Raw genomic sequence first — 13,552 nt, forward strand, 5'->3', positions numbered from 1 at the left:
GGCTTGCGAATGACACGTGCACTACCATGACTGGCCAATTTCTCCGATACGGGAAATGACACTGCGCAAACACGGCTGGAGAGGGGACGGATTGTCGCGAAACGTAGGCAAATCAAGTCAACGGCTTTCCGATAAACCCCTCGGCTCGGATCGTGAACTGGTCATGATCGAACGAGCGTCGCTTCCTTCGACCGGTGACCACGCATCAGTTTCTCCATATCCGCCCCAGCGTGAACGTGTGCCTAGACCGATAAGACACCACGACGCTCGAGCGCACGACGTGTGGCAAGATCCGCGTGATGCGAATTGCACCACCGACCACAGCGAGCGCTCCCCCCCCCCCCCCCCCACCGACCGTCCGAGGTCACCAACAGGCAAGGGTTGGGGAATGCAATCGTTTGCACATCGGCATGCACTAAGGCCGGCCCAGAAAGGCTACAACCAGGTGGCTGCCACCTGTCGATAATTCTGGGATGTGAAGAGATGCAGTGGGCCAGCTTACACAGACACACGCTGCTGAGCGTAGCAAAGGCAGAGTAGCGTATCCTATGGGCGGATTGGTGTAGATCGTGCTGTACTCTCTTCAACACACGGCGGGGAGCAACACATGGTGGTGCTTCTAATGCTTTCACTTTCATAACCCAATCACCCGAAAGCTAGGCTAGATGTACGCTAGACGACTGGACGAGGTTAAGGCAGCGCAGGATGATGCAAGTTCCAAAGCGTCACGCCGCTGCCGCAGGTAGCTTGGCTGGTTGTGTGTTTGTGAACGATGGTAAAAGAAAATTCGCCAAGACTTCTCCAAAGTTGTCTACTCGATCCTGATAACCGCGAGTCGTCTCGCAATCTGGTCATGGGGGCAGTGAGCTGGCAGTTCAGTTCTTGTGGGCCACTTGTGGGGACAACAGTTACAGTTCGTAGTTGATGTAACCATTTTAATCGCTGTGGTGCAATACATCGATCAGTACCTATTCCTGTCTAAACGCAGAATGGCAGATTTTGCGTACCGAACGTGGATCGTCCGAAATGGACTTGTTGGGGTAGGTTCAAAAATGGCTGTGGATTCAAATGCAACGAGTGCATCGTATTGGAATGATTTCAAACACATCAACGTAGTGTTTAGCTGGGCCGGGGAAGTAGTTCTGCTAGTGCCCTTGCGCGATTATGTTAAGAGATTGCACAAATTGTGAGACCGATAAGAATGGACTGCGCTTCCGTTTGGACAGGAGTTTCCATAATTCTCCAACAACTTTCGCTGCATGAATGCGCGACACAACCGTAATCTAGGCCAGGCTATCAATAGAATTGCATACTACATTTACTCAGCGATATTGACTGCGCTCGGCTGTGAGGTGAAGAGGCTCGTTCTCGTTGTACTGTAACAGACAAAGGAATAATCTGTTTGCATTTTGCAACATCATGGATAGCAGAACAGACAACAACAAAAAACCAAACCGTACCATACATCAAGTTGCGAAATTCCTAACCCAAATAGCCTAGGCGCCTCTCAGGTCCTACCCTAATCTCGCCCCAAAACTTCTGACGTTGGTGGCCATGAATGTACGAAAAATGGGCGATTTAAACAAAAAAAAAAAAACACAATAAAATAATGAGCGCTGTTACTTTCATCGCCTCTGTTCCGGTTTCCCCGGTTCGTTTTCCCTGTTTTCACTAGGGAGGCCTACAATTTAACTTGCGGCGCCGTTTTTGCCTCGTTCGCGGCATCGCCTTCGCCGTAATAAGGCTTCGCACCGATCAATGTAGGCCAACGTTTTCGATTGGTGGTACTGCTGGTGGTGATGAAAAGGTTGCAATTGCAGACAAAATAAACCTTGTTTTTATGTTATCATCTTGTGGACTTGTACATGTGAAGTAACACTGCAATGTAGCAATAATGCAATTAAGAAAAATTAATATCTTTCAAGGTTTTGTTTAAAGTTTTCCAACCGCCACCAATGCGCGAGCCATCGTGAAACGGATGGCAATAAACCGTTGTGTGAAGATCGTATTGCATCGTTGTGAAATACAGGGAGCCTCCATCGATCGGTAGGCGATCATAAACAGTAGCAACAATGGAAAAGAGCATGCAATAAGCGTAGACTTCATTTTTTATTTTATTTAAGCAATTGCCCATGGTCAATGTTGAGATTGCCAATGTAATGAAATGGCCACAATCGGGAATCGTAAATCCGTTTCGCAGAGGGGATCATGGAAAGCGATCGAAGATACTGGAAGCAACACCAGTCAGCATTAATTGACCCGCTTCATAGCACGCAACTAGTGATGGGAAAAATGGCTCCGCTGCCGGAACCGGTTCCGACCAGGTCCAGAAATCAGTGGAACCTTTCTATACTTTGTTTGTAGTGACGTGAAGGGCCACCATTCTCGTTTAGGCTACTATGATCCGTTTATTGTAATGTGCTGTATTTTTTTTTTTTTTGCCAAGCGGAGAGGTTGGTTGATGGCAGGATCACGGGTTCGGATCGGGTGGGTTCGGGGCTTTGGGTACGGAACCGGCTAAGAAGCGGTGGATGCGGAAAACCGTTGAAACCGCTAAGAAATCGAAGCCAGCTCCGGATCCGTTGGGTTGGAGCCATGGCAGATCTCTGTAGCGCCCATCACTAGGACGAACCCTGACACACACATATATTTATTAACGCTCCAGAACCGGAGGAGATTGGGGTAGATTAGCATTAACCGTACGGGAACAATCGTGTCCCCAGGAAAATTAGTAGATGAAACATTTATTGAAGTAGCAGCGAGTAGTCCCCTTACCTGACGTAGTTTTCGTTGCTTAGCGTCGATCACGGATGCACAATACACAACCAAAAACGAACGAACACAGATAACTAAAACAAAACGGTACGCGCGACACTACTGGGCTGCCTTCTTCCGTGCGCAACATAAAAAGCAGTGACGAAGGCAATGTTTAGCATGTTTGGTATTGTTATGAAATGGAATTTTTATGCTACCTTGGCTTGTCGGTCGGCTGCGGTTATACGACCCGTTTCACTACTGCAAGCTAGAGCAAACTGCACCAAAATGCACCTTTCTAGGCAGACCGGATTGTTTGATTGCTGTAATATTTGTGTTATGATTGGTGTTTGAGCTTGCTATCATTGAAACTGAATAGAATCTTGCACAAAATAACGCTACATTCGTGTTTTTTAAATTTTATTTTACTTCTATCGTGCACCATGCACAACCGCTCGAGCAACTTGCTTCGAACTGTCAAAGCTTTCCTGCACGAGAACTGTCAGCTCGCGGACAAGAAGAGGAAGAAGCAGCACATAATATTCTTGTTAAATTTTCACGGCTTTATATTGTGTGCAGTGAAGTTATTTTTATCAAACATTCACCGTGAATCTCTTTCGCGCTCTCTCTCTCACACACTCTCGCTATCTAAAAATCAACGAGTATCGTGCATTTTCCGACGCGAAAAAGGTGTACAAAAAGTGTTTTTGCTTAGCAAAGTGCATATAAAAGTAAACACTGCGTGCAGCTGCACCCAATTTTTTTTTAGTCGATCGTTTCGGTTTAGGTTGAACGAAGGTGTGTTGTGAGTGTCATGAGTTGTTTTGTGCGGGGTGCCTCGCTCGTCCTCGTAATCTAAAAATCGAACGCTCGATAAAATGAAGGGACACTTTTGAAGCAAAACACACACACACACATACACGCAAGTGGCTGCATTAGTGAGCGAATCGTTACGCGAGAAAGTACGGAAGCACCGCCGCAACAACCATGCACGACAGAAGGGCGGCCGTGTGCTATGGGCTGGTGTACATCCTCTGTACCCAGGTATTGTCCACCAATTCGCGCACCTCCACACTGTGGAAGCTGAATACGGAGGAGGGTAAAATAGTGAGTGTCGGACCGGGTGGAGCAAACTGCAAACTACAGGTAAAGGGGGGAGAGGGGAACAGGGGACACTTACTGGAGATGAAAGAGGACACTAATCGTCACATCATATACGTGCGTTTTTTTTCGTGTTTTGTACAGAGTTCCGGTGGTAAGGCTACAGAAGGGACGACCACAACCGGGGAAGCAGCTGGTGAATATGATCCGGACACGAACAACTCGGAAGAACTGCTGGCGGAACCATACCATCCTGAGGAGGATGAGGAATCAACGTTTCACATAATCACAACCACTGCGGCTAACTATCGCGATAATACCTGGAGGCGGCACGCCCGGGACAAGATTATCGTCAATCTAGTGAAGACGTACGATGAAATGCTCGTTTCTCGCTTTGGCATGCTCGTTAGGAAACTATATAAAATTTTTTACGCCCTCTTTACAGCTCTGCCGATAGTTCGCCGGGCGCCAATAGCAAAGTGGCAGGCACCGGCACTAGTACCGAACCGTCGGACGTGCTGGACTGTGGCAAACCGGTCAACTTCACCTACTACGATGATCTGATCGGTGTGGCGCAACGTTACAGTCATCCGATCGCACCGGAACCGGAAGTTGCATATCTGTTTCTCAAGAAAAAAGGTCCGAAATCGCTCAAAAACTTCGACATCGATGCACTGGAACGGCGGCTACGTAAGGCGAAGAGTGAAAAGCCACGCTCGGTCCAGCTCTACAATCAAATTGGCAACTTTTGGCGAATAAAAGGGGACGCGCGACATTCGATCGAGTGTTTCCGAGGTGCGTTGGCAATGGCACCGACGAACGCGGAAGTTCTGCTAAACCTTGCCCGGGTGCTGTTCAATCTGCAGTATTTGGATGATGCGATACACCTCACCAGACGGTACGGTCACATTATAGTGTCCCGATTTCGGTTCCGGTTCCGGAAGCTACCTGCCGATGTTTTGTGGAATCGCCCGGAACCAGTTCCGTCGTTTTTGCTATTTTTTGTCCCATCTCTAGTTACGAATTTTATAACGCGTGTCTCTTCTTGTTGCAGCTCGCTGGAAGTGCAACCAAGGGATCGTAGCGCCTGGCGGCAGTATTTTACGCTGGGTGAAATTTTTAAAGCGTACGGCCACTTCCAAGAATCGGTTAACCATTTGCGGCAGGCGCTGGAACTCTACCCCCAGTACGAACCGATCAAGAAGGCGATCGCGGATGTGGAAAATATATCCGCCTCCTCGTTGCACATATTTACCATTATCATCATCGTATTTTTGGTAAGGGGCCGCTAATTGTCGTGCAGAACTTCAAAAAAAACTGCTGCTCTTCACTTTTGTTTAAACGATTATATCGCATTTATTCCGTAGGTGATGTGCGTGCTATATGTGATTCTTTCGTCGAACGAAAGCAACCAGAACAGTCACGAGCTGGAGCAGAAAGCGACCCGGCACTTTAACCGAGCCATGGCCATGCGCTCGCTAAAGGGCTTCACGCAGCGTTCGTTTAAAAATCGAAAGTAAACCGTGATATCTATATGCGCGGGGTATTTTGCGTTTAAATTTTATTTTTGCGCCGCCATGACGGCGCCCGTGCTCCAAAATCTCTGTATCATGTAGTCGCCGTGTGCGTGTTTGTGTGGGTGTATGCGTTTATAGATGAACGTTGCGCAAGTATAAAACGAATGCAGCAAAAAAAAAAATAGAATTAATAGTCAGTAAGGATTCGATTTAAGGGAGAAATTCGTGAAAATCTTCCCATAGGCCACGCGCGCGCGCATCGTAGAAATTTGCGAAAATAAAATAAAAAGCGCCCACGATGATTTTGAGCGAGCGAGGAAGCAAAAAAAAACAACGGTTGTAGTAATCATCGTACACTAAGCAGCAAAGCTCTCATACTAATGCTCATATAAATTGCACATAATACGAGAAATAGCAGAACAAAAAACTGTCGTTGAGGCCGCTTAATCAAGCATGCACACAAAACGGGGAACGCATGAAGGAAGTGCAACAAAAGCATACACACAGCTACCCACTATTACTACTATTCAAACCACTATACTATATACAAACACACCATTTCCATGAGGGTGTAATAATTACAGCTGGTTTTTGGTGATTTTCATGCTCCCGGTTTGTTTGTATTGGCACGGTGCAAAATTGCGGCATCAAAACGATTTGTGGTTTAAGAATTTTATCCACACGCAACACAACACACACTCACACACGCGCATTTTTTTTCTTCTTGAGATTAAAATGTGATCTTTTTTTTTAAACAACCAGTTTAGTAAGCTCAAAACATAATACGTTCAGCTAGCTTTAGACCGCTTTAGATGCCGTGTTTATTTGTTGTCTTACTCGCAGATAGAGCTGCATTCGGTATTAAAATACTTCGCCAGTATACAAGTACAACAATTATGAACTCGTGGTATGTAACAGTTATAAAAAAAAAACCGGAGGAGAAAAAACAGCATTGTATTCTTCGTTTCCGTAACAGTTACAAACGAGTAACGAGTGTGTCTAAATGTACGTTTCAAAGAAAATAAGAAACAATCTATTTAAAGCATCAGAGAATCTTTCGCATTGTAGCAAGCATTTGCCGATGACCCGATTAAACAGTGACTGTCAATAATATAGGCCTACTTTCATGGCCACTTTTCAAAAGCTGATTTCGATACTTCTACTACTTCTACGTTGTTTTTTTTATGTTCCTAGGTTGAGCTACATTAAGCAACTGGACGAGACAGAAAACCCGTGCGACAACAAAAAAGCGGTGGCATTACACCTAGCAAGATTGATCCTTTCGCAGGACACAAACGCAGATCGTGAAATATTCCATGAACTGAATGTGATATATCGTTTTTAAATGTGTTTAGAAAATTAAAAATATAATTTAGTGTTTCCTTTTTTAGGCATTCGAGAATAGCAAAACAAAATCAATTCGTAGTGATTGAGTGAATAATGTTAAGTGTAAATTTGTGAGATTTTTTTTTAATACGGTTCTGCAATCCAGAGCAGTCCCAACAAATTCCTTTGCTCGTTGCTGAGGTTAGTTTCGGAGCCTCTGATCATTGTGAGTGACGACTTCGAATAGCACACGTTTTGTTCAAGACAATTCGTGCCACCTCACTGGAATTCAATCATGACGGAACCACCAGACCAGAGCCTTAATTTCCTCGTCAACTTCTGCTACATAAGAAGTGTCCTGCAACACTTTTGTTGGCTATTAAACGGTTTTTTTCCTTGTCCTTAGGGATAAAATTCCATGTACGAACAAATTTTCAATTACAGTTGCTCGACTGTTTCCGACCCATAAGCTGCTCCCAAACCTGCTGTACAAAAAATCCTTCAAAATTAGTCTCTGTTTTTTAAAATACATACTGCAACAGGAGTTCTATTTTCACACCGAAAAACTCGCCTGTTATGGTGGTTATGATTCAAGCATCCGTGTGACGTTCGTCGCCGAGCAAGGAGAACACATACATTAGAGCCACCAACAAAAAAAGCCACCCCCCACCCTCCCTAGTTTAGGCAAGTTTTTGTTTGGCGTTAAAATAAAATTTAAAAAACGTTTTCATTTCGCTTTTCAGTTTCTGTAATTTATAACATCATCAGTTTCTTTACATGGGGACCATTGGGTGTTGTTTTTTTTTGTTGTTGTTGATATTGTTTTGTTTTGTGTTAGGCTGTTAGTAAAGCATAGTTTATTGTGTAAACCAAACCATGGGCAGATAATAAGAGAGATGATTCCATCCGTCGCCCAACATACAACAACCGGGCAGAACAATTACATAGCTTTCTAACAGGAGAGATGGTTTTTATCCGTGTGCGCGTGCGCATCCTGTGCTGTGGTCAAGAGTTTTTAAGTTAGTTAATCCCATATTTCTGTTCGCAGAAACTTTGTTCGTTAAAGTTGTTGTTTTTCGTTGCCGTTCTGTCCTTTTATGCGGTGTTATGAATATTAAGGCGGAAAATATCATGTGCACAGTAGAATGACGCTCCGATCGGTTTCAACACGAAGGTTTGGGAGTACGCGTGTGGTGGATCATCGTCACACTGGAAGGTGAGAGGCAAAAAAGAAATACGATACAGGGGGTTTTTCTTGTTGACAGATAAAACGAAAATATTTGAAAATGTTAAAAACAAAACTAATAACGCAAGAGAAAATACTATGGTTTATGATTTGTAAACTTCTGCTTAAACCCTGTCCCGGTCAACCAGAACAAAATTTCAGACAACTTCTCAGACAAAATCTGTTAGGCTATCGGTTTAGTTTGAAAATGTGTAGCCATTTGGTAGTAATATTATTATGCAGGTAAGAGTTCCCGGCAGTTGGCAGTTGATTAGGATTTCATGTCGATTTATTTGTACGTGGTATCAATACATCTAGTAAACCATGAAATTACCGGCATGACCTAGTAGGTTGTTCGATTTAATTGCTCATTAACCTTCTTTTCCTGTATTAGCCAGTATTTAACCGTGGAGCCGAGTAAGGAGTAAGGAAGGCAAAGATGCAACATCCAAAATCCCTCCAAAGACAAACACTATCTCTTTGATCGATACGAGTGGGATTTGAAACCAAATTCAACTTCTAGGCTTTACAATCGATTCTAGTGCGGCCTAATAACATGGGCCAGTTGAAAGCATCTTCTTCTTCCTTCTTGGCTCAACGACCTACTAGGTCACGCCAGCCATCTCATAGCTAACCAGACTTTTGGATACCAGGTAGTAGGATAGTCAATTCCTCACTATGCGAGGAACGGTCCGAATAGAATTTGAACCCCGGGGGCCCTGCCATGTGCAGTTCGGCACCGATGCCGCCTCTACCAATCGGACCATTCCAACTTCAAAGCTACTTTTACTAAAGTTGTCTTATTATCAGCGCAATTCTACTCCTCCTCCCTGCCGATTAAAGGCATCCTATTTGTGGCGACACGACGCAATAGAAGAAAAAAAAACTTACTTGCAATCTTCCGAGGACGTTTATCAGTACACCACCGTCAAACATCGGTTGCGAGTCGACCGCCGTCAGCACACGGTTAATATTTTGAAACGTGAGGCTCTAAAATTAACAGAAAGAGAATTACAATCCGGTCCCACACACGCACACACACCGACCCAAAAACAAGGGATGATCGCCGTTCTCTTTACCTGCAGTTTTTCGAGAATCTTTGCCGCACCCTGAATCTGTTGTCCTTCGAACGTCATGAAGGATAGTTCCGCCTGTTGGATAGAAGAAGGATTGATAGCAGAACAATCAGCTTTCGGGTTCGGATTGATACGCCGATGATCGATGTAAACCGTTATCCGGTGCGGCAAATAGTTGCGTTTTGAGCCACTTCGTTGTGAGGTTAGGTTCGGTTTGACCGTTTTTTTTTTTTGCGCTAGCCGATGATCTTCCCCTTTACACAGCAGGCAGCGAGATAGTTAGATCTCATTTGCCGGGGTGAGGGGAGGGGGAGGGGGGGAGGTGGTGGCTAAAATCAAACGACCAAAAAAACAAAAAGGGACACCGGGAACACTGATCCGGGTGGCCAAACCAAACAAATGCACTTACATTGTACAGATTTACCAAGGTCGGCCGTTGCGTTGAGTCATCGAACAAGGCATAGTACTGGGTGACGAATCCTTTGCCAATCTCTTCGTACTGCGGGTTTAATGCCATGGTAAGGCGAAGGAAGTTGAGGGAGGGCGGGACTGGCCAGAGAGCGATGCAACGATTAGGAATTGGTAATCACTAGTATACCTTCAGTCAGCCACGGTGGCCTGTATTATTGACCATCAAACTCCCGAAACTGCCGAACACGGAGATGTGCGGTTCTGATGCTGCTGCTGCTGCTGCGACCGGACGAGAAAAATGTAGCAGACGGGCCAGATGTGTTTTCTTAGCACACATATACACTTTGCAACAACAACAACAGTAACGAAAGGCCTATAGAGAAATGTCATGCGTGACAGCTTCTGGGTTGGGAAAGATTTATTTTTAGCCAGCACAACACACCACCTACTGGGGACCGAAAAATTCCGCTGGTTATATTGTTTTTCGCTGGAAGGTCAAAATTTTGCGGACGGCTGCTGGAAGAATGTTTTCACAAGGTTTGCTTTAAAAAAAACGGCCTGGGATGATAATTGCAATTACACCCTGTTCCGCTATAGTTGGTACTACTTGCATCATCGTTAGTAATAAAATTTTACATATTTTTTGAAAGAATATCCTCCGTTTTGTATGTACGATTATTTTCAACGGGGCTGAGAAAACTGAAACCGTCACAACAAAAAACATAAACAATCGCTTTATATTGTTAACCCTATTCCAGGCAACCAGCTACACGGGTAGAAAAAAACCGATTTTAATTGCTTTTTTCTCCCGTTCTAAGAATCCGATTGAATTTAAATTTGTTTTATATTAGCAACTTACAACTTTTTTTATCTGTAAATTAACCAGTTTCAATAATTTTGCGATCAATAAAATAAAAATAAAAATACCTTTAACTTATTATCTACTCGTAGTAAAATCCTGACAAAATCAGATTATATCCGTGATTTACAGTTTCGTCAACTTTTGGGATCATTTTAAATCAAATTTTGTTAAAGCATCTGAATAATTATTTTTAGGGTGATTTTGGTTCAAAAAACTTTATTATTCAATTTTGATGTTCCATAGCTTGGAAATTACATCGACTTAAGGCACCATGCTTCATTTCATAGAAAGAAGAAAAGTTAACTCAACTTCGATCACAATATTGTATTGATGTTGTATTACATATAAAAAAGCATCTCAAGTTGCTGGCTACCCGCTACCTGAAATCTGTAGTTTTTTCGGAATGCCTGGGACAGGGTTAATTTGTACTGCTGTCACTGAACACACATAACCTCAATCTGCAGCAATGTAAACAAAGCGCTCCGTGCAGTGAATGGAAAAAATGTAAAAAAAGCGTCCCGAGCATAACGGTAGTTGCTGTTTTACTCCGTTTCCCATTCGTTCAAAGGAACGGAAAATATATCTTATATCAGCGAGACATGACTCATTGAAGACGAGTGAAATAAAGCGAACCGAAAACAGACGGTCCAGAAGGATGTTCAAGGAAATTAAGGGAACAAAGCGAGCAGCATGAGCAGCAACACGTCCACTGAACAGCAGCTCAACCACGAACCGACCACCGAGCACGATGCCGTTAACAATCGCTTCATCACGAAGCAGGAGCCGGAAGTGGCGTACTGTCTATCGTGCCGTGCACAGTTCTGTGAATCGCTGCCAAACGACATCATACAGCATTACATGAACCGTAAGCACGAACCGTGCTGCCGCTGCCTCTACTGCAATGGGCCTATGTACCGCTACCGGGATAGTAAGGATGTCATACGGTACTATCACGATTGTCATCGTTCCAAGCGCTTCCTGGATGCTTCCTAACGGGCAGGTGGAGTTTTCGCATTCGAGCAAATATCGATTGTTTATTCAATGTTTAATATAATTACAAAAAATGTATCAAAAAAGTGTTATGAGGAAATGCATCACAATCAGCCAAATATACTGAATGTGGTAACAAACGCTTAAACTACGAGTAGGTCGACAAAAATCTTAACTCCCCCTAATGGTTCCCTGTTCCGTCATCTAGCAGGGAATGCGCGATTCCGCTATCGTCCACCTTGGCCGTTTCGTCCGTTGATGTCGCCGTTTGTGTTTCGGTTTCGTTCAACATTTCTACCATTGTTTCGACCAAACTGTTGAGCGATTCGACCACATTCCGTAGGTTGGCTAGCTCTTCTTCCTTTTCGCTCAGCTCCATGTGCAGGCGAGCATTCTCGTCGAGCGTGTCCCTAAGCGCGCGGCGTCGCTTTTCAGCCAACTTTGCCCAGTACGAGTCCTTGGGTGCTGGGCCTGTTAGATTCTGTTCCTCGTCGAGCGTCGTTTGAACGGCCGTTTCCACCATTTTGCAGCGTTTCGGTTCGGTCGGGAGCGGTGGTTTGCCGGTAGACGCCATCGCGGGCAGCTCTTTCAAGCCGGGCGCGTGTGCCAGCAGCTGTTTGCCGGGGTAAACGTTTTCCTTTAACGTGCTGACGACGTTCTGCACTTCTTTCAGCGTCATTCGGGAGGCTTTACGAATTTCCTGCCACAAAAATGAAGATGGCGTTAGGCAGGCGTCGTCCGAGTGTAGAGCGAGAATGCAGCGTAACTTACCTCCTGTTCCGTTGGTGTATCTTCCGAGATGACGATGTTCGAGGTGGAAGCGGCACTCATATTTGAGAAGGTGAGAATGTTTATATCGCACGAAATAGCTGCAGCGCACACACAACTCCAACAAAGCAAAACAATCGGATTTTCCCTCCAACAGGGGCAATTACTCTAGATGCGTCAGTTCTGTCAAACGATCGTATACGGAACAGTTGACAGTTCTGTTTTGTCGTGCACACATTCACACACAACGTTGTGTTTGTCGTGCGTAGTGCTGTCATTTTTGAATTCGTTCGACAAAGGCCTATTCGTTTTGGACCCAACTAGCGTAACTAATATCAGAAAAATAGGAACATTCTGCCGAAAATAGGAGCAAAATCTATGTTTGTACTTTTACGAATATTTCTTAATTTAAAATTTATTTAAAACCCTAAGCCAAGTATATCGAAACGATAGTTCAACAACCAAAATAATACGAAATTAGACCAAAATTATTGATATTAATAAGGGTTTTCAAATGTTTTGCACAACGCTTGCATTAACCTGCCGAAAGTTTATTCAGTTAACCTAGGTTGAAACGCTTCTGACATATTCCACCTGAAATATATTCAGTGAGATCGTGAAATTTTTTATATCAATGGTTTTGTTCGAAATTACCACAACATCCGTTTTGCTGGTACATGGTATTAATTTTGTTGCAGCATGTGGCCGTCTTTTTTAAGATTTAATTTTGGTATAGGTACACAAGCTCAGATTCTACGAGCGGAAATTATATGTAACCTTACACAAAACTAGTACTGAATTACCATGTAAAATACACGGCAAAATACATTCGAGATCTCCAAATTCAAAAAGTAGAAAACCTTACATTAAAAAGATTTTGGCTCATGTACTTGTGTTATTTGAAGTTAAACACCCCAGTGAAAACGCTTATGGAATGGCAGGGAGTCAAGTCTAAAAAAATTGGAAAGATTTCTTCTCCCTGCCGAAATCTTTTTGAGGCAACTTTTGAACAACCCCCCCCCCCCTCCAATCTGAAACTTGTTGACATCTCGAACCGTGGACCGTGACTTAAACAAAAGCGACCGTACAAGCCGTATAGTCACGGAAGACGTCCATCCCGATCTAGTTGACCATTTAATACGTTGGAGCTGCTATTAAAACGCGAGCGGTGCTGTACCCGTTTAAGATCGTTCTCAGCATTCTTTTCGACCAGAGTCCGCTGACCAGTACGTCGCAAGTTCTTTTTCCAACACCATGGAGGATAACCAAAACTCGAACACAAATGCTATTGCCCGTTTGAAACTGGAGCGTAAGCACTGGCGGAAGAACCACAAATGGGTAAGAAAACGCGCAAATATCACTTCCCAGCGTGTTTCATTTCTGTGTACCTCATCGATGCTTTCCCATATTTGATCGCAGGGGTTTGCTGCCGTTCCGAAACGCAGTGCCAATGGAACGATTGATTATTTTCATTGGAAGTGTATGGTCCCCGGTCCGGAAGGAGTAAGTATGAATGAATGCT

The 13,552-nt window shown here is 44.1% G+C and overlaps 6 protein-coding genes across 6 annotated transcripts in view; 3 read left to right on the forward strand and 3 right to left on the reverse strand.

Annotated features, from left to right (window-relative positions):
• The window catches only part of LOC126562339 (uncharacterized), a 171,362-nt gene extending 165,987 nt beyond the window's left edge, over positions 1-5,375 (forward strand). The window contains exons 2-6 of the mRNA XM_050218814.1: positions 3,726-3,900; positions 4,000-4,223; positions 4,301-4,753; positions 4,910-5,132; positions 5,223-5,375. Of these exons, the coding sequence (XP_050074771.1) occupies positions 3,742-3,900; positions 4,000-4,223; positions 4,301-4,753; positions 4,910-5,132; positions 5,223-5,375 (1,212 nt within the window). The 5' untranslated portion in view covers positions 3,726-3,741. The remainder of the gene's footprint in view (positions 1-3,725; positions 3,901-3,999; positions 4,224-4,300; positions 4,754-4,909; positions 5,133-5,222) is intronic.
• The window catches only part of LOC126556132 (fasciclin-1), a 353,811-nt gene that overhangs the window by 124,183 nt on the left and 216,076 nt on the right, over positions 1-13,552 (reverse strand). The gene's annotated exons all lie outside the window — the stretch shown is intronic.
• The window catches only part of LOC126558010 (26S proteasome regulatory subunit 6A-B), a 309,006-nt gene that overhangs the window by 44,605 nt on the left and 250,849 nt on the right, over positions 1-13,552 (forward strand). The window lies entirely within an intron of this gene.
• Positions 7,794-9,519, reverse strand: LOC126561357 (probable nuclear transport factor 2). Its single transcript, XM_050217464.1, has 4 exons — positions 9,409-9,519; positions 9,003-9,074; positions 8,815-8,913; positions 7,794-7,907 (listed from the first exon to the last, which is right to left on the reverse strand). Exons 1-4 carry the CDS (start codon positions 9,514-9,516, stop codon positions 7,794-7,796), a joined length of 393 nt encoding a protein of 130 aa, XP_050073421.1. The 5' UTR covers positions 9,517-9,519.
• LOC126557329 (uncharacterized) lies at positions 10,963-11,265 on the forward strand. The gene has a single exon (XM_050213094.1). It carries the CDS (start codon positions 10,963-10,965, stop codon positions 11,263-11,265), a length of 303 nt encoding a protein of 100 aa, XP_050069051.1.
• On the reverse strand, positions 11,444-12,094 carry LOC126557410 (uncharacterized). Its single transcript, XM_050213219.1, has 2 exons — positions 12,034-12,094; positions 11,444-11,962 (listed from the first exon to the last, which is right to left on the reverse strand). Exons 1-2 carry the CDS (start codon positions 12,091-12,093, stop codon positions 11,444-11,446), a joined length of 579 nt encoding a protein of 192 aa, XP_050069176.1. The 5' UTR covers position 12,094.

Source organism: Anopheles maculipalpis, chromosome X, assembly GCF_943734695.1.
Source record: "Anopheles maculipalpis chromosome X, idAnoMacuDA_375_x, whole genome shotgun sequence".
NCBI lineage: Eukaryota > Metazoa > Arthropoda > Insecta > Diptera > Culicidae > Anopheles > Anopheles maculipalpis.

Coding starts and splice junctions, on each gene's coding strand:
- LOC126557329 (XM_050213094.1), top strand. CDS start 10,963: ATGAGCAGCAACACGTCCACTGAACAGCAGCTCAACCACGAACCGACC.
- LOC126557410 (XM_050213219.1), bottom strand. CDS start 12,093: ATGAGTGCCGCTTCCACCTCGAACATCGTCATCTCGGAAGATACACCA. Junction 11,963..12,033: donor ATACACCAACGGAACAGGAG/GTAAGTTACGCT, acceptor TTTTTGTGGCAG/GAAATTCGTAAAGCCTCCCG.
- LOC126561357 (XM_050217464.1), bottom strand. CDS start 9,516: ATGGCATTAAACCCGCAGTACGAAGAGATTGGCAAAGGATTCGTCACC. Junction 9,075..9,408: donor CCTTGGTAAATCTGTACAAT/GTAAGTGCATTT, acceptor TCTATCCAACAG/GCGGAACTATCCTTCATGAC. Junction 7,908..8,814: donor ACGTCCTCGGAAGATTGCAA/GTAAGTTTTTTT, acceptor CTCACCTTCCAG/TGTGACGATGATCCACCACA.